General features: G+C 49.8%; 2 protein-coding genes across 3 annotated transcripts; both read right to left on the bottom strand.

Moving 5' to 3' along the window:
* Positions 1-7,038: 7,038 nt before the first annotated feature.
* LOC111744048 (coiled-coil domain-containing protein 194) lies at positions 7,039-9,614 on the bottom strand. The gene is made up of 4 exons (XM_023534570.1): positions 9,285-9,614; positions 8,105-8,201; positions 7,643-7,775; positions 7,039-7,192 (listed from the first exon to the last, which is right to left on the bottom strand). The coding sequence occupies exons 1-4, from the start codon at positions 9,612-9,614 to the stop codon at positions 7,039-7,041; spliced, it is 714 nt and encodes a 237-aa protein (XP_023390338.1).
* A 953-nt stretch (positions 9,615-10,567) lies between these two features.
* On the bottom strand, positions 10,568-16,341 carry BST2 (bone marrow stromal cell antigen 2). 2 transcript variants are annotated; one of them, XM_011366835.2, is made up of 5 exons: positions 15,883-16,341; positions 14,980-15,034; positions 14,707-14,767; positions 14,326-14,456; positions 10,568-14,113 (listed from the first exon to the last, which is right to left on the bottom strand). In XM_011366835.2, exons 1-4 carry the CDS (start codon positions 16,180-16,182, stop codon positions 14,345-14,347), a joined length of 528 nt encoding a protein of 175 aa, XP_011365137.1. In that variant the 5' UTR covers positions 16,183-16,341; the 3' UTR covers positions 10,568-14,113; positions 14,326-14,344. The 2 variants fall into 2 exon arrangements, with proteins under 2 accessions (XP_011365137.1, XP_011365136.1); XM_011366834.2 differs by having other exon boundaries at positions 14,980-15,055; positions 15,883-16,337.
* Positions 16,342-20,587: the final 4,246 nt, after the last annotated feature.

Here is a 20,587-nt window from a genome sequence, read left to right as displayed (position 1 = left end):
TGGACCCTGCCGCCCTTGGGGGGAGTGTTTATATTACTCCTCTTAATACTTCCTCTGCCTGGCTCCTTCCTGGCCAGGAGGAAACGGGGGCGGTGGGTTATCTCAACACTCCCACCCGGGCTGTGAAGGGAAAGGGGGAGGGAACCAAGGCTGGCTGGCCTCTCTGATTAACACTGGGTGGGGCACCAGCTGATTACTAAGATTTTTTGGCTTCTCTGAGCCTCGGTTGCCCTTGCTCTGTGCCCGACACTGTTCTCAGTACTTGCTGTATGTTAGCTCATGTCATCTTCCCCATTGTGTGGGGGAGGAAACTGAGACACATGGAGGAGAAGGGACTGCTCCCAGGTCTCACACTGTTATTTCAATGAGCTGGGCTTATTTCCCAGCAGGTTGGCTCCAGATGTGTGCCCACCTCACGAGGCAGTGTCGATTAAATGAGCTATATTTTGCAGAGGGCTTAACTATATTTTGCAGAGAGCTATATTTTGCAGGGCTCAGTAACTGGTGATCAGAGCCTCACGGAGGGCTGATCTGTGGATGGTAGTGATGTGGACTCCCCAAGCTGTCATACCGCCCAATGCCTGGCTCACGTAGGTGCTTAAGTTCTCCGGGAGAAGCAGCACAAGCAGCAACGAACTTGTTGCTGGGAAGAGCTGCATTGGTCTGTGTAAGCTCAGGGGAAGAGCTTCACCTGTCTGTGCCTCAGTCCCCCACCCCTCCCAAGTGGGGTATGCATAATGCCCAATCACAGGGCTATGGCAGGGGGAGCTTTTATTATTATTGTTATTTCCTGCTGAGGCATTATTTTGGGGCTCCTCGAGATACTGAACAGGAAGAGCTGGATAGCTGGGGGCTGAGCTTTACTGGGGGTCACTCCCAGGTGGGCATGGAGGAGATTTTGGAACCAAGGAGCAAAGGCTTCTGGGTGCACCCTCCTGCCTGTTTCCCCAGATCCAGGAGCTCCAGGGAAACCATATTGGGTGACACCAAGGTCCCCCAAGAGTCATCAGGCCCAGGCCCAGCTGGGAGGGGCCCTCAAGCTTGTGGAGACAGAGTGGACACAGCTCCTAGCCCCATGGGATAAAGGGTGGCAGGAAGTAGGGACAGGAACAAAGGGAAAAGGGACAAGGAGATGGAAAGGAGGCTGGACCCTAGATGGGTAACAACACAATTGTTGTCCACTGCGTGGTGTGAGGTACAGGAGGGCGAAGGCTCCAGCAGGGGGACCCATCCCCCCATTAGCCAGTATAATGAAGGGGGGGGCAGGTAGTTGACAGGGGGAAGGGGTCCTCCAGAGTGGTGTTCATCAAGGAGTTGGGAGTTAGGTCGGGAAGGAGGAAGTTCCCAGGGGTGGGCAGGAAACCCCTGTCTGACCTTTGGTCCTTGCAGCTACCCCGTGATTCCTGATTCCCGACCCTTCCCAGCTGCTAGTGAAGGGAGGAGGGTTGGGGGCTGCAAGTGGTGCCCAACCAGCTATTCCTCTAGGTTGGCCAGGCCCACCCAGAGTCGTCCCCTCTCCCCACAGTGGGTGGGAGGAGGACATCTTCCACCTTCATTAACCGGGGCCATATAAGCAGAGCAAATTCATGGTTACAATTTAGAGCTCTGGAGTTCAGTTCTGGCTATGCCACCTACCACTGTGTGACCTCAGGCAAATTACTTCTCCTTGAGCCTGTTTTCTCCTGTCTAAAGTGGAGGCAACATAGCCAGTTATAAAACACTTGTTACAGGGCCTGGCAAACATTCAACCCTAATCGATGGTGTCATTTTTTTTAAGGTGGCAGGGTCTAGATCATGCACGGCCTCTGATGCCTGGATGAGAAACTGAGACACCAGGAAGGAGCCCTACATCCACATACTGTTGCCTAGGGCCTGTGGGAGCATCGGGAAAGGGGGAATGATAGGAGTAGAGTCTGAGTGACAAGGGTCCGGTGGAGGAGCTCAGGCATGGGGGCAGTGTCTGGGCCAGTGCCAAGACGTGTGACATTCTAGGTGTGTACTTAAGATTCTGGCCATCCTTCATGATATATTGAAGGTGTTACGTATGTATAAATACAAACATGATATCTGTTGTCAAGGAAAAAAGAAAAGCAACCATAAATTCCCAGAAAAGTAAAAAGCCACCTTAGATGTGATGGTGCCGATGTGCTAGAGTTTTGAACAATTGTTACGATCTCAGAACAAGATTTTTAAATATGCGCACTGTCTTTATATTGAGCTCAAAAATAACGTTGTTTCTTTTTGACAATTTGATCTCACATCTTTGGCTTGTAATGTTTCTTTTTGAATAAGTTGTTTTAATAGCTAGATTTTTGTTTAAAGGAAGAAGTAATGATGCAGTTTCTTCTATTTGTTCAGTATTATGTCTTTGGGATCTGTTGATTCCTTTTGCCTCTTGTTTAGGTTTTCCCCACATGATAAATTCCATAATAATTATCAGTGGGCATTTAGACGGTTTTTAAATGTTTTTTAAATTTAATGAACAAAATAAAATTCCATATCAAATCTCCACAAATGAAATCACTGGGTTCCAAAGCTGTCACATTTCACATTTTGACACCTTTCACCAACTTGTCCTCCAAAAAGGTTGTTTCTATTGACGCCCCTGCCAGCAGTGTCTAAAATCTCTAAAAAGAGATTTTTCTGAGCACATTCTGACTGTTTTGCTGGACAGAAAATTCCAGAGGGGGGAGGTGAGCGACTGGTCTTTGGATTCACATGAGGTAAAGTGCATCGGCCCTGATGTGTTTTTTTCCTGAAAACAATTTGTTACGATCACAGGAAATTTTGTGCATGAACCTCTCTGAATTCCCTCAGAAGGTCATCCCCAAATTAGGCTTCGATTTTCTTAAATTAAAAACAATCAATTTGGTTTTATTTGTTTGTTTAGGCAGAGAAGAGAAAATTTCCATGAGGAAGTCAACTTCATGTCACTACCTGAAAAGGGACACTGAAGTCCTCCTGGAGACACGAGGTTTTTAAAAAAAACTTTCACAGAACTTCTGGAAGGTCTTCGAGGAAGTGATATTTCTGGTGAAGAAAAATTTCAGCAAAGTTCAGAAAACCCTCCACGTTTACACCGTTGTGTTTGGGTTTTGGTTAAATTCAAGCGAAATTAAGTTTTGTGCTTTTGGAGGTGACAGAGGAGGCAGAGAAAGCACTTTAGAAAGAAACAGCCTGTTCTCTCTGGGCCTCTGAGTTCCTGGCTCAAAAAAAAGGTGACCCACTTTCTTACCTGGAACAGGGGGGCCAGCGAGGTCAAGCTGCTGCTGTCCTCGGCGCCCTCCACCCACAGCTAAGCCAAGGTTTCCCATTCAGTTCTCCCACCCCTGTCTCTGCAGCTGTCTGTGGAGGGAGGCTCCAGAGTGACCATGGATAGAGGAGGCCAGGGCAGGGACCCGGGAGGCTGTACTGGGGACAGGGGTGGAGATACAAAGATAAAGAGAGACTCAGAGACAGAGAGACAGACTTTGAGTGGTAATTAGGTGGAGAGACAGAGGCAGAACAGAGCAAGGTCAGGCTAGGGGCTGGCCCTGTGGGGTGGGAGGCAGGTGGGGGTCTGTGAGGCAGGTCCCACTAAGGACTGCTGTTTGCTTCCTTGGGAAGCTGGGCAGCCTAGGTGCAACCAGGGGCTTGGGAATGTTCTCCCTAAGTTACCTCCAAACCTATGGGCCTCTCCAGGAGTTCAAAGCCCCCAACTTCTGCCCTCTCTCCCTTTCCAGCTCTCTCTGACACCAGATCTGACTCCCCCTTCCTGCTTACACATCTGCCGTGGCTCCCCATTTCCCTCCATCCTGGGAGCTGAGTTTCAGGGGCCTCGTGGATATGGTAATAAGTGAATAATAATGATAAATGTTTTAGGTCCCACGTAGAGCTCTGAGCCCAGCCTTTTACGTGGATCAGCCATTTAACCCCACAGCTGCACAGTGAGGGGGGTCTTAAGTCAGACAAAGGCCAGTGTCCTGGTCTCCAGCTCTGGCTGACTGCAGAGGGAGAAGCGATTTCCTGCTCACTTCTGGATTTACGCCAGGGTTGGGGGCGGTTCTCAGACCCACCCTTCGCCTCAAGCTCCGCGCCCCTAGAGGGCAGCAAACAGACTGCAGGCTGGGGCGACCCCTGGTGGCCGACAGCCTAACACAGCAGCTGGACCCTCTCATTCCTCCTCTCGGCCTCACTTCCTCCGCGGGTGGGGGGACGTGGGGGGTGAAGGGGATCCCTCCAGTTCTTGCTCCAGGTGGGCCCCCTCTCAGATAAGGACCCTGATCAGGTACCTCCAAGCCCCAGGTGGGTGGGGGGATAATGAGCAAGACTGGCTGAGGGGGGATCAGAGTTCCATGGGCTCCCACTCCCCTACCCCTACATCAGCCTCTTAGGAATTTTTCAAATCAAAATTTAATTTTTAAAAAAGAAATATATGTGTATGGTTTTTAAAATGCAAACTTTACAAAATGATATACAGAGAACATGCATCTGCTTTCTTCACCAACCAACCCCCCAGGCCCTTGGTTCCCAACCAGAGGCCACAGCTGTGGCCCATGTTCTGTGTGGAAATATTTGGATAAAAGTCTCCCTCGGCTTTGCATTTAAAAAAACGTACACGAATTATTGCTCTTCTGCTTTTTACATCTATGTGTCTCTGAGAAGATCTGCTTTAGCTTTTTTAATAGTTGCATAGTATTCCAGCATGTGGATAGACACTCGTTTAAAGTCCTCATTTGGCAGCATTGAGGTTTCTAATTTTTTTGCAATTACCAAGAATGTGGTAATAATGCCCTCATGCTTCCCTCTCCTTTTTAAAAGTACATTTTAAATTTTGGAATAATTTTAGATTCACAGAAAATTTACAGAGGTATCACAGAATCCCTGAATGGCCCTCACCCAGCTTCATCCATTGTTAACAGCTTAACACGTACCATGATTTCCTTTATCAAAACCAACAAATTAATCTTAGTATCTTACTATTAACTAAATTCTAGATTTTCTTCGATTTACCCACTAGGTGTTTTTCTGTTCCAGGATCCAACTCAGGATTCTGCATTGCATTTAGTCTATTGTTTTGTACTCGTGTAAATATAGCTGTAGAAAATTGTTAGAAGGGGAACCGATGGGTCAAAATGTATGTACACTTTTAATTCTGAGAGATTCTAGAAAACTGCCCTCTCAAGTGGTTGCACCAATGAGCAGTCCCACCAGCACTGTGTGAGATTGCTCATTTTCCCACAACAGTGCCAACTCAGTGAATCTGCAAACTTTTAATTTGCTTTTGTTTTTGTCTTTGCCAAACTAATCAGTAGAAATTGGTACTACATTGCTGCTTCGATTTACATTTCTTTTCTGAAAGTGAGTTCGGGCACCTTTTTTGGTATGTTTCTATGAACTGACTGTCCACTTTGTCCATTTTCCTACTTAGTTGTTTTTTAAAAATTTATAAGAGCTCCTTATATAATATGAAAATTAGTTTATTCCTGGGTATAAAAAACTATCTGAAATAGATCTTTCTTTTCTTCCAAAGGATTTTCTAGATAGTTTTTTATTGATAGGAAAGTTTCAGTTAATTCTCTTGGGATTTCTACATGTAAAATACACCCCCAGCAGGTAATATTATTAAGTTGAATTGTTTCTGATGCATTCCTGCCAAAAAATGCCACCTGAAATTAATCATAAATAAACATCACACAAACCCAAACTCAGACTCCACAAAATGACTGGCTTGGGCTTTTAAAAAATGCCAATACCTTAAAAAGCAAAAAGACAGATTGAGGAATGTTCCAGGCTAGAAGTGATGAAAGAGACTCGACAAATACAGTGTGTGAGCCAGGATATCCTTTTGTTATAAAAGACATTATCAGGATAGTTGGTGAAATCTGTTCAAGGTCTGTAGGTTAGATAACAGTATTTTATCAATGTCCATTTCCTGATTTTCATAATTGTATGACGATTATGTGAGATAATTTCTTGTTTTCAGGAAATGCATACTCAAGTATTTATGGGTAAAGAGACATCATTTCTGCAAGTTTTTCATAAAGGAAAGAGAGAAAGCAAAGGTGGTAAAGTTAATATTTGTGGAATCTGTGTGAGGGGTGCCTAGGAGTTCTTTGTGCTCACCTTCCAATTTTTCTGTAAGTCTGAAGTTATGTCAAATATAAAGGTAAAAAACAATAATATGAAATTGAGTCACATGAAATTATTGATATTTCAGGTTTTTTTGATCTGTATAAATAGCGCTTTCATATAATCCAACCTACAAATTTTCTTCCTCTTTTCTATATTTGTACATTGCTTTTTTCTTGTTTAATTGTATTGGCTAGTACCACCAGAACAATATTAACTAATTGATAGTAGTCTTTCCTCCCCTTGGCCTCGATTTCGATGGCCTTTTTTAGAACTCTTCTCATTTGATCCATTAGTATGGTGAATTTATTAACAAACTTCTGAATACTGAACTATCCCTGTATCTCAGGCATAAGTCCCTTTGTTGTGGTATATTTTTAAAAATGTGTTACTTGGTTCTCTTTGATAAAATTCCATTTGGGAGTTTTGTACCATCCTCACAGGAAGAGAGGTCTATAGTTTCTCATTGTGCCATCTTTGTCATTTTTGGTGTGAAGGATAAGCCCACTCTCTACACATGATTCCAATCATTCATTTCACAAACAAGGTAAACTGAGGTCTAGAGAGAAGTGACCTCTCCAGGTGACAATGCAGCCAGGGCTGGAACCTAAAGTTCTCTCATCTGTAGGATTAGAACAACACTATCGTTTGTGGAGGCTTAAGTCCCAAATCAGCACTATCTCACTGGGCGACCAAATGGGCCCCTGTTTCCTCCTCTGTAGAATAAGCACTAGATAGTCGGGGAGAGAGGGTCCAGTCTTCTTTCTGCACCATTTCCATTCAGAGAGGCTCCTGGGTCTAAAGCTGAGCGTTGATGGGTGTCGACCAGGCATCTCTTCCAGCGTAGGCACGTCTATAAATACCCCCGCAGGACCCCCACAGTGTCTGTCCTTCTGGCCTCCAGCCCCCATCCTGCAGGGGACTGACTCACCCTCGTGTGCGCCTGGCCGGCCGCCGCCGGCAGCCCCCCGAGAGTTTGGGGCGAGAACGAGACCGGGGGCTGGGCCGGGGTCGGGAGCCGGAGCGAGGCCGGGGATGCGGCACTCTGCGCTGGGAGTCGACCTCGGCTCCCAGGGCTTTACTGCAGGGGAGGAGAGACCCATCAAAACCTGGACACCCGACTCCACAGAACCCCCAGCACTCCCGCCTTTCCTGGGAACCCTATTCCCCAGAGATCTCCATCCCCCAGGATCCCTATCCTTTCTCCACCCCTGGCTATCCCAGGACCCCTCCCCAGAAACTCCTAGCTCCTTCCCCAGAAGCTCCGCTCCAGACCTCTGGTCCCTCTCTCGATACTCTCTTTTCTTTGCACCCTTCCACCACTCTCCCAGGGCTCCAAAGATGCGCCCGACCCCATGACTCCAGAGTGCCGGCCCCAACCTGGGGAGTCCCTCATCCAGAGTGTCCACCACCCCTAGGTTCCTACTCCAGGACCCGCACTTTGATCTTCCTCTCACAAATCTCTCTAAGGCCCCGCCCACATGGGCCCATCCCTCCTCCCTCCCCTGCCCCGGGCCCGCCCCTCACTCACACGCGTTCGCGCAGCACCGCCTCCCGGGCCGCGCAGGCTCCGCCTTCGGCCTCAGCCGTGCGTGCGCGCCGCTGCGCCTCTTCCAGCAGCCGCGCAGACTCGGTGGCCGCCGCCTCCCAGCGCGCTAGGGCTTCTGCGGGCGCAGCGGACGCGGTCAGGCGGGAGACCGAGCTCCCAACCTCGCGCGCGCCGGCGTCCAAGTTTGTAGTCTGCCTATTGTTTGCGTGCTTTGCTTTATTTGAATTATATTTGTGTGGTCTGTACATGGCCTTTACGGGTCATTTGCATAGCTTTTTATAGGTTTGCATTGATTTTGGAAGTCGTTTATATGGCGTTTGCATATGTTGTTGCATTTGCGTTTTTGTTACCATTGTATATTATGTGCAATTTAATAAGTGTCGTTTGCACCTGTGCGTAATTCCCACCTCTAGACCTGACCAGCACGCTTGCGCCCCAACACACCTGTCAGCGCCCCGTTCTCGGCCCCCATTTGGGTCCCTTGTGCTCTGGCCTCGTCCATCTCAGTCTTCAGTGTCATCAGCTGGGTCTGAAGCTGGCTCTGCAGAGTGAAACAGTGGAGGGGAAGTGAGAGGGGAAAGGAGGGCAGAAGGAGTGAATCGGCCCCGCCCTCTCTAGGGGAGACGACACTGGTGTTTCCTGAGCTTTGTTGGAATGTCCTTTGGGGTCCTGTAGTTGTAAAACACAGTAGTGGCCGCAAAAGTCTGGGGTACCGCGTGGTGACAGCTGACTGCCTGGAAGGAGGTCTCTGCCCAGGCTCACTGGCCCCCAACCTCAAGCCACTGGGATGTGAAAACAGTTGAAGCTCTGCAGTCAGACTCAGGTTCCAATCCCAACTACATCTAGACTCGCTCACTGGGGTTTCAAACAATCACAAGTCCATTTGGTGGTTGACAGTGATTGGGTTTCTGGGGTCAGCTTGTCGCCTCTGTGAAACATTCTGCAAAGCAACTGTCGTGGCCTCAGAGCATCTTCCATCAGGAGGCAGAATCATAATTTGAAGCCAGCGCAGGCTGCTCTTAACTTCGGCTGCCCCAGGCTCTTCCCTTAGCCAGGCAGGGAAGGAGTAAGGGGTTTGATTTCTAAAATTCACATACTGCCCAACCTCTGTTGGGCTCAGTACATAGAGGGGCACAGTTAGTTACTGAATGTGAATGGTCGGGACTTTGCGGGTGGTTCTTCTTTGAGGCCCAGGGCTGACGAAGGGTTAAGAAAGAATTAGAAAGGGGTAGTCAGAGGAAAAGGGAGGACCTAGCTGGTACATCCTCCAAGAAGCCAGTTTTAGCCTCCTAATTACAGGTGACATGAATGTTCCTATCCTGAAATAGGGCTGCTGGACACTGGTGGAGAGAATAAGACAGGGCCTCTCAGGTGGGCTGGGATCTGGGGCTTCTCCAGCCACCACCATTAATCCAGTAAATAGAGGACGGTGGGGCCTCCTAAATCAGAAGATGGACTCAAGGGTAAACTGGCAATGTAGGAGTTGGAAGGGATTATGGTATTATTCTTATTCGCATTGAAGAACTGGGGAAACCAAGGCCCGGTGTGGAGGTGATCTCTGGGGTGGGGGGTGCATGCCCTCTCCCCCTACTGGATGCCCTAGCACCCAACCCTGTTCACCTACCTGGCGGCCCTCACAGACCCGCAGTGCCTCCTCCAGCTCCCAACGGAGACCCTCAGCCTGGTCTAGCTTCCTGGTCAGAACCTCTTCGCGTTGGGTGGCCTCTGCCAGCCGCCGCAGCAGCTCCTCGACCTCGGGCACCCTGTCCCACGGAGGCGCTGTGGCGTTGACCCCCTGATCTGGCTCTGGGCAGCGAGACCCCCGGGAGGCCGCAGCGGCCAGATTCCAGGCCAGCAGGGCTGCCCCAGCTGCTGCTGCCGCCAGGAACACTGCGGCCCCACACAGGGCGAGCACCCGCCAGGCGCGCCCTGGCTCTGGCCCCGGCTCGGCCATGCTGCCGTCCACAGCTCTGTCCCCAGACAGCCACGAGCATTTAATTGGCACCTTGGGACGCCAGGGACACCCACGGTTCCGCCCCGCCCGGCTGCTGCTTCTCGAATCACTTGGGAGGGACTGGGTTCCTGTCGGGGACCAGACCAGGCTACCCGAGCCCAGGATCAGACTGGGCATCCTGGGCTCCAGTTCTGCCTCTGCCTCCAGCGTGCTGTCCTCTAAGCCTCAGTTTGCCCCTCTGTGAAGTGGAGATGGTAGTGGGTCCGCCCAGTAGGGCTTAGTGGCAATCATGTGAGTACATCCATGCAGAGACCCAACTGCACAGAGGCGATTGGCAAGGAAGTAAGGGCATATTGTCCCCATTCTAGTCATGGAGAAACCGAGGCTGGAAGACGAAAGGCTGCTTGACCGACTGAGGTCGGCCAGGCTCAAGCTATTACACTTTCTGTGACCAGCTGTGAAGGCCAAAGGGTAGATGCAAGGGTGAACCGGCTCCATCTCCGTGCTCGTTCTCCACGGGGCCGCCAGGGGGCGGTCTTACACCGTGAATCAGATCGAGGCCACTTCACACTGTCCCTCTCAATCAAATCGCCTCCTCCTCCCTTCTTCCTCCCCCTGGTCGTCCTCCATTTTCATCTTCTTTCTCCTCCTCCATTTTATCCTCTACCCTTTTGCCTTTTCCTGATGTTACCCGCCCCTCCCCCCGCTCCCGCCCCTCAAGTCCCCTAGCACGTCTTTGATGTCATTTCCTCCTCCTGGGCCCCCTCCAGCCCTACTCAGTGCTCTTCAGGCAAGCGCCTTTAAACCGCAGGGCCTTTGCACTGGCTGTTTCCTCTGCCAGAGCGCCCTCTCCTCCCTCTGTGCCCAACTCCCTCCCACCCCCCATCCACCCCTGTGTCTCTGTTGCAGAAAAATCCCCAAACCAGTACAGCGAAAAACCAAGCAGCAACTTGGAGAGAAGGAGAATTCAGTTTTATTACGTGCAGCCTCAGAGGAGCTAGTGCTCTTAACATGTGGGTGCTCAGCTCAGGGGCAATTTTGTTTTTATATTCGTGCCGTTACAGTTTACCGTTAGAATTGGCATGGGCTGATTGGTTGATTTGTCTTCAGCCTCGGGAGTTGCTATGGGTTACAGGTAGTTCAAACAGATATTTTGGCAATATATCTGTTATCTAGACAAAGTATTCCTAAGGGGAGAGTGGTTCTGCATGTTTACAGAAACAAGACAAGGAGCTGATTACAGCAAGCAAGCATGTTTACAGAAGCAGAACACAGTTGATTACAAGGTTAGCCCTTTGAGTGGAAAATCCCTCTTCATCTCCTTCTCAGAACCCTCCTACTTCCCACTACCTCAGGCCCCTTTTGATCACTTCCTTCCTCCCTGCTGTAATTTTCCATTGTGTCTGATTCTCAGCTGCCTCTCCTAGCGGACTGGGTGAGCCTCTAAAAATCAAAGCCCACATCTGCCTCGTACCCACTCTCCCCACCTGGGCCTGGCACACAGTAGTTGTGCAGAAGTGTGAGCCTAGTGAACACTGTTAACTAGAATCTCAGTGTCGACCCTGGCCACCATTCCACATGAATAAATAGAAGCCCAGAGAGGCCAAGTCTCAGGCCAGAAACATACAGCAGCCACTGGTCACTGCCAGATTCTTGCTGGAGCTGGAACTCCCCACAGACCTGCAGGACCCCTCAGTGCTGACTTCTCAAGCCCTGGCTCTGTTGGTCACAGCCAGCAAGGGAAGTGGGACATTTTTAAAGAGAGAAGTTTATACCTGGGCCATTGTGACAGGGCAAATTCTCTCAAGTGGGGGGAGACCAAGCCTTGCACTGAGAGAGAAGAGGGTTCTTGGTTTTAGCCATAGGGAATGAATGTAGGGTGCCCCTTAAAGACCGTTTTTCCTGTTATCCCTTCACAGGTGTGGGAAATGGGTTGTTAGCAATTCCAGCAGAAATCTTCCTTCGTTCTGCAGGTTTCTTTCTGGTCTGGCTGCAGGGCATATTGCAATCTCTGAATACAGCTTGATTTAACACTAGTTCTTTTCTCTCCTCTCTACATTAGCTTGCCTGTGTCCCCGGGACTTGCAACTCTCTAATAAATGCTTATTCGAAATAGCCCAACTCCTGTGCCTGTCTATTTTCTGAACATGCAGGCAGAATGAGACCTGGACTTGGTTTCCCTCTGGTTTCAGTTGGGGGAAAGAACGAGGTCACCTGGTCACATGCGAAGGGGTTACTTCCTGTAAATCAAGGGAATCTGCTGGAAGCCAAGAGTTCAATTGCGTGAGCAGCTGAGAACATAGAGCAAGTCCAGGCACTTCTCTAGACTTGTTTCCTCATTTATTAGATGGGGCTGTTGGGAAGTGATATGGCTGTCATGGTAGAAGGGACTCCATGAGCTCCTACTGAACTCTTCTGCATGCTGCAGACACAGAAGTGGGGGAGGGGGGCATCTGAGCCTGTCAGAACCTGGGAGTAGGAGACTACAGGTACCTAGTGGGTGGAGGCCATGGATGCTGCATGACATCCTACCCATCCAGGGCAGCCCCCACAGCAGACTGCACTCCACCGCAAATGTCTACAGTGCTAAGGTTCAGAAAACCCTGCCCTAGAATGTCAGGGTGAGGGCAGAAGGAAATTGACAGAGTCCATACATAGAGAAATGGTCATGGAGGGTGAAGCATGATGAGCAAGGGGAGGGGACAAGAGAGCCGGGGGGCCTGTGGCAAGGATGGTGCTTGGGGGTCCCTAGGTGGACAGTAGGAGCCATGGAGGGGACTCTACTGACCATCCGGGCTGGGGACCATAGGCCCAGAGGGCAGTGCAGAAATCTGGGCAAAAGGCCCAGTGCTGTGGACAGGAAGTCGCCTAGACAATAGTTGGGATTCCAGAACTCGAGGGAAGGAAATAACAGAAGAGGAAGGGATTATGGGGCATGAAGGGATCCAAGAAAGTGGGTGAAGGTGTTACCAGTTCTAGGGAGTCCTGGAACTTCTGGACCTCTGTTCTTAGTGTCTGGTCGACAAAGAATTGAAGGCAGACGCCTAGAAATTAATTGTTGCAAGCTAGCTATATTAAAAGCCAAAGTACACTTTTAGGCGCGGTCAGCCTTGAAGACAAAGTAAGCTCACTCTCAAAAGGGAGAGCAAGCTGCCAAAAAGTGGTCAGCCCAAAGACTTCTGCCAAGCGAAAGTACACCCTCAGATGAGAGAGCACGCAGGCTCAAGGGACAGCTGCCCCATCCGTGGTGGGTTTGGGAATTTATCCATTAATCTAACTAAGGGGTGGAATATTCATGATTTTGAGTGGTCATTTCATGGAAAAATGGTGGTTTTTTAAATGGAATTAAGGAGATGCCCTTTTTCTTACCATGTTTGGTAAGAAAACTGTCATGAACTGTCATGTTCAGAACTGTCATGGCATCAGATGCATGATGGGTACAGCCTTAACCTCAGTGCTAATTATAATGATTGCATAATGAAGCAAAGATGAATCCTAGGTCACACTAGCTGTCCTGCGCATGTCTATGTTGGGGTCTTTCTCTATCTCCTTTATTTTCCACTTTAGCAGGAAGTTTTAAACTGCAAAACTGCTTCACTAAGTCAAAACTATTGTTCAAGGCTGTTTTTCATTTTAGTGGCTCTGGGGGTATGTCCTGATGTAATTCCTACCTCGAAGGGTCTATTAGGACTGTAGCTCTCCACGTTGGAGAAGCAGAGAGGCTCTCTGGAAGAGGGGTTCTCATAGCTGGGTACTGCAGGATGAATAAGAACAAAGGCCTTGCCTAGGTGTATCTGCAGATCCAGGTTTGAATCCCAGCCCTGCACTTGCCATGGGGGAGGGGGGATCAGGAACCAAGATAAGGTGTCCCTCTGATTATATATTCTGTTTTTTTCACTGGAACCATGAGTATCAGGAGATTGGTGAGGAGACCAGAGTAGGAGGTTGAGCACTCAGTGAGCACTGACAAAAGTGTACAGTCCTTTAAAATGATCTCAGTGGAGAAGAGGGTGGGGTAGGCAGCGGGGTGGTGCCTGCTCAAACCCCTTGGGTTCCTGGAAACACTCTGGAGTGGGGAAAGCTGGGTATAGAAGTCAACGGGTCCCAGACACTTTAGGGTTGACACAATGACACTCCAGGAACTTCAGAGTAAGGTCATTCCTCCCAAAAGGGGTGTTTAATTTTTGGAGCTCAAAAACCCCAGAAGGAAGTGACCTTCCAGGAACTGTGACAGCAAGAAGCAGATGACCTCCACTGCATGAGCTGCCCAACTGGTGGAGTGGGGTGTCGGAGAGATGACCCTGGGCCAACTCGGATGTTTCTCCACCCCTAAGGCTGCCCCACAGACACCTCAGAGCTACCCCATGAACCACCCCTGCCACCCGGTCATCTCCTCTCCCCCAAAATGTCCCTTCTCCCAGCTTTGTTGCCTTGTGGCCCCCTCAGAATTGGTCAGGTCAGAGAAGCCAAGCCGGAACTGGACCAGTCCAGGTTGTGGCCTAAAAGACATCGTAAGAGGGACTCAGGGTAGAGTCAACGTAGACAGAACAAGGCCCCGCCCCCTCTCTAAGCCTAGTCCGGCCCCAGAGACCCTCCTCCCTCACTGGGTTATCTCTACTCTCGCTCCCCAAGACCCTTCCATGAGCCTGGCTCTCTACCCCGCAGCTAGGCCACCTCCCCAGGCCCTGACTCCCCGGTGCCCCCTCCTTACCAGCCGGCTTTCTGAGACCTCAGGCCAGCAGAGCTCGGAAGCTCAGACTCAAGAGCACAACAACTACCAGGGAGCTTCCGGCGTTCCTGGAGCTGGTGGAGCCGTTTTTCTCGCCAGAGGCATGCTCTTTCCTAGGGCGAAGATGGGGACAATTCGGGCAGCTGCCGGGCCTGGCTCCCCCAGCGCTGCGCCCATCGCCCCTCAGAATCTCCTCTCCTCCCCTACCAAGTCGCTGCGGAGGAGAGTGGGTAGCTGCGACCCGCGCTTGGGCGACACGAGACACAAGACAGGGACTCAAACTTTGTCCCCAGAGCAATGGGAATTTTCCGAGTGGAGGGGGTTCAGGGGATTGGGGAGGGAGGAAGGGGGAGAAGTCTTGACCTTAGCTGTTCCAGCTCCGCCGCTGTGTTCTTCAGTTGCTGTGTCAAATTCGTGATCTCTCCTAAGGTGGGACAGAATCAGGGGGTGTGGCACCGTGGCCACGCCCCTCACCTGGCCCCACTCTTGGACAGGACCTCATAGCTAGTCCTGTCCTCATCCAGGCCCACCTTGGAAACCTAGCGTGCCCTCTCCTCACCTCCACTGGATTCCATCCCCGTTCCTCCCGACCCCAACCCTCGCCCCCCCCTCCTCGCTCCCTTGTGTTCTTCTCACCTTGAAGCTCCTGTGCTAGTTCCCGTTGCTTTTGGCTCTCAGCCTTCTCCATCTCCAGGGAAGACTTCAGAGTCTCCTGGGAGGTAAAGGGGGTGGGGTGCTTGAAACGGGTTCTGTCCCTTGTGGGGTTAGCTGCTGTCCCTGTGCCCTGGACCTCTTCCCTAGACCCTGGGGTCGGAGGGATTCAGATCCAAACCCCTTTCAAGGTTCTCTCCAACCGTCTCTCCATCTCAGCCTCCCATCCTGAAGAGTGGCCACAATCTCCCGCCCTCCCAGGACCACCAATAATGGTGTGAGCCTTGAAATGGGAGTTTCAAGGCCTCCCACATGGGAATTTGGAGGCTCCCCATGTCCATACCCTAGGAGAATTTTCAAATCCCCTGGGGTATTACCCAAGAAGATTTAGAAGTCTCTGTAAACCCAGAACACAGGGAGATTTTTGAACCAAAATTAGATGTCCAGGGAGAGTTTCAAGGACTCCCACATCAAGTCCAAGTGAAAGTTTTAGTCTCTTAGGGATGCAGTAGAAGTATCAGAGCCCCTGCCTTCTTCAAGGTCTGGTGAGGTCCCCATCCCAACTCCCACGGGGGATTTCTGTTCCCCTGGACCAACACCCTAGAGTTGGAGATTCGTCTACGTTCTAGTGGGGATACTGAGGACCCTGATTTGAGTGCTCTGAAGAGCTTTAAGGCCACACCCCACACCAGCACCCCAGAGAGAGTTTAGAGGTCTCAAAACCCTGATGAGAAATTCAAGCTCCAGATATAGGTGCCCAGGGAAAGTTTCAGGGTTTATCTCCATCTCCACCTAGACCCTGTGGGCCCCCCAAGTACCTAGTCCCTGTCCCCCCTCTTCCCCCAACTCCCAAGCACAGGGCCCTCTCTAGGAGTGGCAGCAGCTTACCACAGTCTGGTTGCACGAGGCAGCCTGGGCCTTGGCCACCCCTAAGCTTTCCTGGGCCTGGGTCAGTTGGAGCTCCAGGAGGTGGGTTTTATTTCGACACTTCTGCTCTGCTTGGAGGCCATCCTTGCAGGCCTCGCTGTTGGCCTTGACGGCGAGGACGATCACGGCCACAATCAGACCCAGTATCACCAGGACCAGCAGGATCCCCAGCCACCCTGGCAGCTTTCGGTCCCCCAGCACTACCTTCTTTGAGTGGTCATCCATGGGCACAGGAAAATAGTGGTATAAAGTGGGTGCCATCCAGATCTGCACTGGGATATATGGAGCTTGAGGAGGAGTCAGGAGAAGAAGCTAGAACTTACTACAGGCTAGAGCTGCCCCCTTATTAGCATAGGAGCCATCCTGACCAATCATGAGTTCTGAGAGAACCCCTTGCAGTGAAGTTTCCTGAACGGGGCATTCACAGGAAGAGGACAGTTAAGCTTTCAGTTTCAGTTTCCCAGAGAAGAGGTGTGTAGTTTCTGATAAGATAAGTCTTAGTCTTTCTGGGCTGGGTGCTGTTAAGAGAATTCCTTTGGGAGGGGAGATGCCTGGGACAATCCAGCACAAGTCCCTACCCTTTTCCTGTTATTACTGTGGGTGACAATTGCAGTTACTGACCACCTAAGGCATGACAGCCTTGTGTTCCTCTGTACTGCGATCTGAAGAAGCAGAGGCTGTCATTGGTCCAGTTCTCAGCTGGGAAAAACTGAGGCTGAGAAGTAAGTGGTAGACTATGGACCTACAGGGTCTGGGTCTGACCTAAGAGGCTGGGTTTTGTGTTCAGAGGTCTCCACGGTGATGCAGCAGGGGTTCACTAAGTATCCCTGCCATAGTGGAGCAAACCATAGGGAGCCATGGAGGGTATCAGAGGAGGGACTGGAACCTGCTCAATCTGAGTCTCTGGATGGGCCCACGTGACCTAGGCTGCAGTTCACCATTTGGCCATCAGGGGCTGCACCAGCCAACAGACAGGGCTGCTGAGGCACCCGTCCTAGCTCCAGCGGAAACAGCCTCCTTCTTCTAGAATCTGCTGCCTCTGCCATCCCAAGAGGCCAAGTAAACCCTCGGAACCTCAGTTTCCCCATCTGTAAAGTGGGGCAATAACAGGAGCAGCCTCATGAGGAGGGTCAGTGAGGCGTTGAGAGTAAAACATTGCATCCAGTAGTTCAGTGGATATGCAGGCAGGGCCTATGGCTCAGGGGAGGAGGAGAGGTGGAAAACACAGAAATATGGCCACAGAGCAAGGAGCACATTTTGAGGAAAGATAACTGGGACATGCTGAACCCAAAGGGTCTAGGGGTACATCCTGGGAGAGGCCCCAAAAGAGGGCTGGACCCTGGAGGGAGGTTGGAGGGGACTCAGGCCACACTGACCTCTCCATGTGGCCACGGGAGCAGCTACAGGCTTCCTGCTGCTGGCTGATTGAGACCCAGATTCTGTTAGGTGGGCCATTTTAGTGTTTGTGGTCTGCTAGGTCAAGACCAGGGGTTCAGGACTCCTAGAAGGCCTGGAGAAGCACCCCCAAGGCCCCCAGTTGGACATCCCTCTACCTAGACACTCCCCCATAAAGCCTCTCAGCAGCCAAATGACAAGGCAAGGAGGACCATCTTGCTGAAGAAGTCTGGGGGAGCTTACATGTCCCATGAGCTGGGGCCTCCCTTTCTGACCAGAACCCCAGGTGCAAAGACACAACCCTGAGTAAAGCTGACTTATGCAACCTGCACTGTGCTGGCCTTCAAATTTTAGGGTCACCTTGGGGCCACAATTGTGGGTCAGAGGCCAAGGCTGTGTGTGAGCAGCCCTGCCTCCCTGTGAGACTCTAGGCAAGCAAATTCTTCTTGGCCTCAGTTTCCATAGCTGTAAAATGGGAATGATAATAACAGAACCTTTTGGTGCTCCCCTAAATTTTGCAACCAAGGCGAATGCCAAACTTCCCTCACTCTAGTCCCAGATGTGCAAACAGAAAGTTTGTGAGTTTTCTCTCTAAAACAGCTGTATCACCATTCTGGGTTTAGCTTAGAGTAAGGTCGGACTGCTTTCGACAAAGCCTGATTGGAAGGCTAAGAGGTGGAATCCCTGGGAAAGTGATGAGAGTGAAGAGGAGGGTGTTGTGATCTTTGATAATGAAATGTATGCAGCATCTGTGCCACTGGACCCCTCAATACCAAGGGTATCGAGCGAAAGGTGGAAAAATACATTTTCCTCCCATATTTCTAAGTTCTTCTGGTTAGACTAATAATCTAATTAGTACAAGACAGACTAACAGGAGAAAATAACCAGCTTTATTACTTACGATACACGGGGTGCCATAAGAATATGAGACCCCAGGACAGATCGGCAGTTGAGGCTCAGATGCCACTGGGACTAAGGAGAAGGGGGTGGTGCCTTGTGGTTTGGGACCTCAAAGGGAAGGAAGGCAATTCGAATGGACATGTAAAAGTAAATGTTTGGTAAACAAATATTTGCTGGGCCATCTTTAACAGTGAAACTTTGATCAAAAGGGCCTTGCTTGGTTCTTCTCTATCACACCTAGTTTATTTGTTATCTGCCATGATCTCCCTCTTCCAGGAGCAGGTCCTCTTCTAAATTCCTTTTAGGCAGTTAAGTTTTTCTCAAGTCTTTTGTTTCTTGAGAATAACCAGCTTAAAATAGTATCTCCTAAGGCATAGTTTGGGGGTGGCAAAGTCTGCTCCTGTCAATAGTAACAACGACCCCAGCCAGTGGGGCAGCTCCCAATTCAGGAAACATTCCTGATGAGAGGATATATTCAAGCTGAGCTTGTTGACATAGCGGCCAACTTCTGGCAAAAGGCCAGGGGAAGTATCCAGGAATTGTTACTGTGGCGGTGGGATGTGTGGGGGTGATGGCCTTTCTCTGCCCAGCAGGAGGCAGAGAAAATGAGCAGTGTCACCAGACACCTTGCCCCCTGGCAGTGCCTGCACGGCACTCAGGAGGTTCAAGGTCCTCGCTCTCTTAAAGATGGCATTATTTTATTCTGCAAGAAGGCTTAGCTGAATGAGGGGGACCTCCCTGGGCATGTGGGACCCTGGAAATATATAGAGGGAGAACAACAAATTCTTAGCGAGCTAGGAATGAGACAGGCTATCTATGCCCCTGTCTTTGAGGGCCCTAATTGGGCCACATTCACTGCAGGAATGAAAGCCAAGATACTCCAGTCCAACCTCAGCACCTGGTAAGGGATGTGAATATCCATGCTGAGCCCAGTTGTGGGACAAAACATTTATGATGTTGGGCAATCTGTTGTTGATCTGGGGTAAAATGACAAACCCCAGGAACAGATACAGGCAAAGCCCGAGACAGAGGAGGAGCTCTAGAAGTCAAAAGGGTATCCCAATGGGCTGTAAAGGGATTGGTAACAGTAACCAGAAAGCAAATGTGGTTTGACCTCCTTGCTGTCAGGACTCTACCTGAAAAGATAAACCAACAACACAATCCTGTGTCGGTCAGCCCGTGGAAGCCTTAAAGCCTGAACAACAGTTCAGACCTGCCCCACTTTCCTACCATCCCTGATGCCCTGCCTGCTCCCATCCTATACAGGATGGGTGCCTTCTATACCCCGGGTATAGGATGACAGTCAAGATCACTTCCATGGGGAGAGTCATTCAGAGTGAATAGAGCTCACTATTCACTAGTCCACAAGAAATAAACAAAGATGACGGCTCTGGTGGATGCTGGAGCTCAGAGTAGTCTAAAATATGGTGACCATCAGAAGTTTTCTGGCTCCCTCAGCACTATTAATGGTTATGGAGAGCAAGTGGTTATGGCCAAGAAGATCCCTTTGACACTGCAAATTGGGCATTCTTCCCCCTGACAATATGAAGTTATTTTATTACCCATTTCCCCCGCTCTACTCCCATTTGGCAACCATCGGGTTGTTCTTTACTCTATGAGTTTGTTTCTATTTTGTTTTAATTATTAACTTTTTAAAAAGATTCTGCATATAAGTGAAATCATGTGGTATTTGTCTTTCTCTGTCTGACTTATTTCACTTAACATAATGCCCTCCAGGTCCATCCATGTTGTAGCAAATGTCAGGATTTCATATATATATATTTTTTATAGCTGAGTAATACAGCACATTTTCTTTAGCCATTCATCCATCAGTAGATGCCTAGGTTGCTTCCATATCTTGGCTATTGTAAGTAATGCTGCAATGAACATGGGGGTGCAGATAACTTTTCAAATTAGTGTTTTTATTTTCTTTAGATAAATACTCAGAAGTGGGATTGCTGAATCGTATGGTAGCTCTATTTTTTATTTTTCATTTTTAGGAAGCTCCATACTGTTTTTCATAGTGGCTGCACTGAAAATATGAGTTTTTTTATCTCTCCAACACCAGAGAACATTGATATCCTACAAGGCAAACTCTATAAGCCTACCCAACCCCTCTATAGGTGAGTTCTGCCTTCACTTGATAAAACCATTGCTGAGGGGAAATGCCAACTGGGAACCAGTAAGTCTACCACCCCTGCAAAGAGTGGTAACTATCAAACAGTATAAAATGTCTTGGGGGAAGGGCATAAGGAAATAAGAGAAACTATGTAAGAATTGCCTGAGTGGGTATTGTACACCCTGCTCGTAGTGCTTTTAACAGCCTGGTATGCTGAGGGGAAAAAACCAGATGGCCCATGGCAGATGACTG

The sequence above is a fragment of the Pteropus vampyrus genome, unplaced genomic scaffold, assembly GCF_000151845.1.
Source record: "Pteropus vampyrus isolate Shadow unplaced genomic scaffold, Pvam_2.0 Scaffold126, whole genome shotgun sequence".
Taxonomy (NCBI): Eukaryota; Metazoa; Chordata; class Mammalia; order Chiroptera; family Pteropodidae; genus Pteropus; species Pteropus vampyrus.
This window is presented reverse-complemented; position numbering and strand designations above follow the sequence as displayed.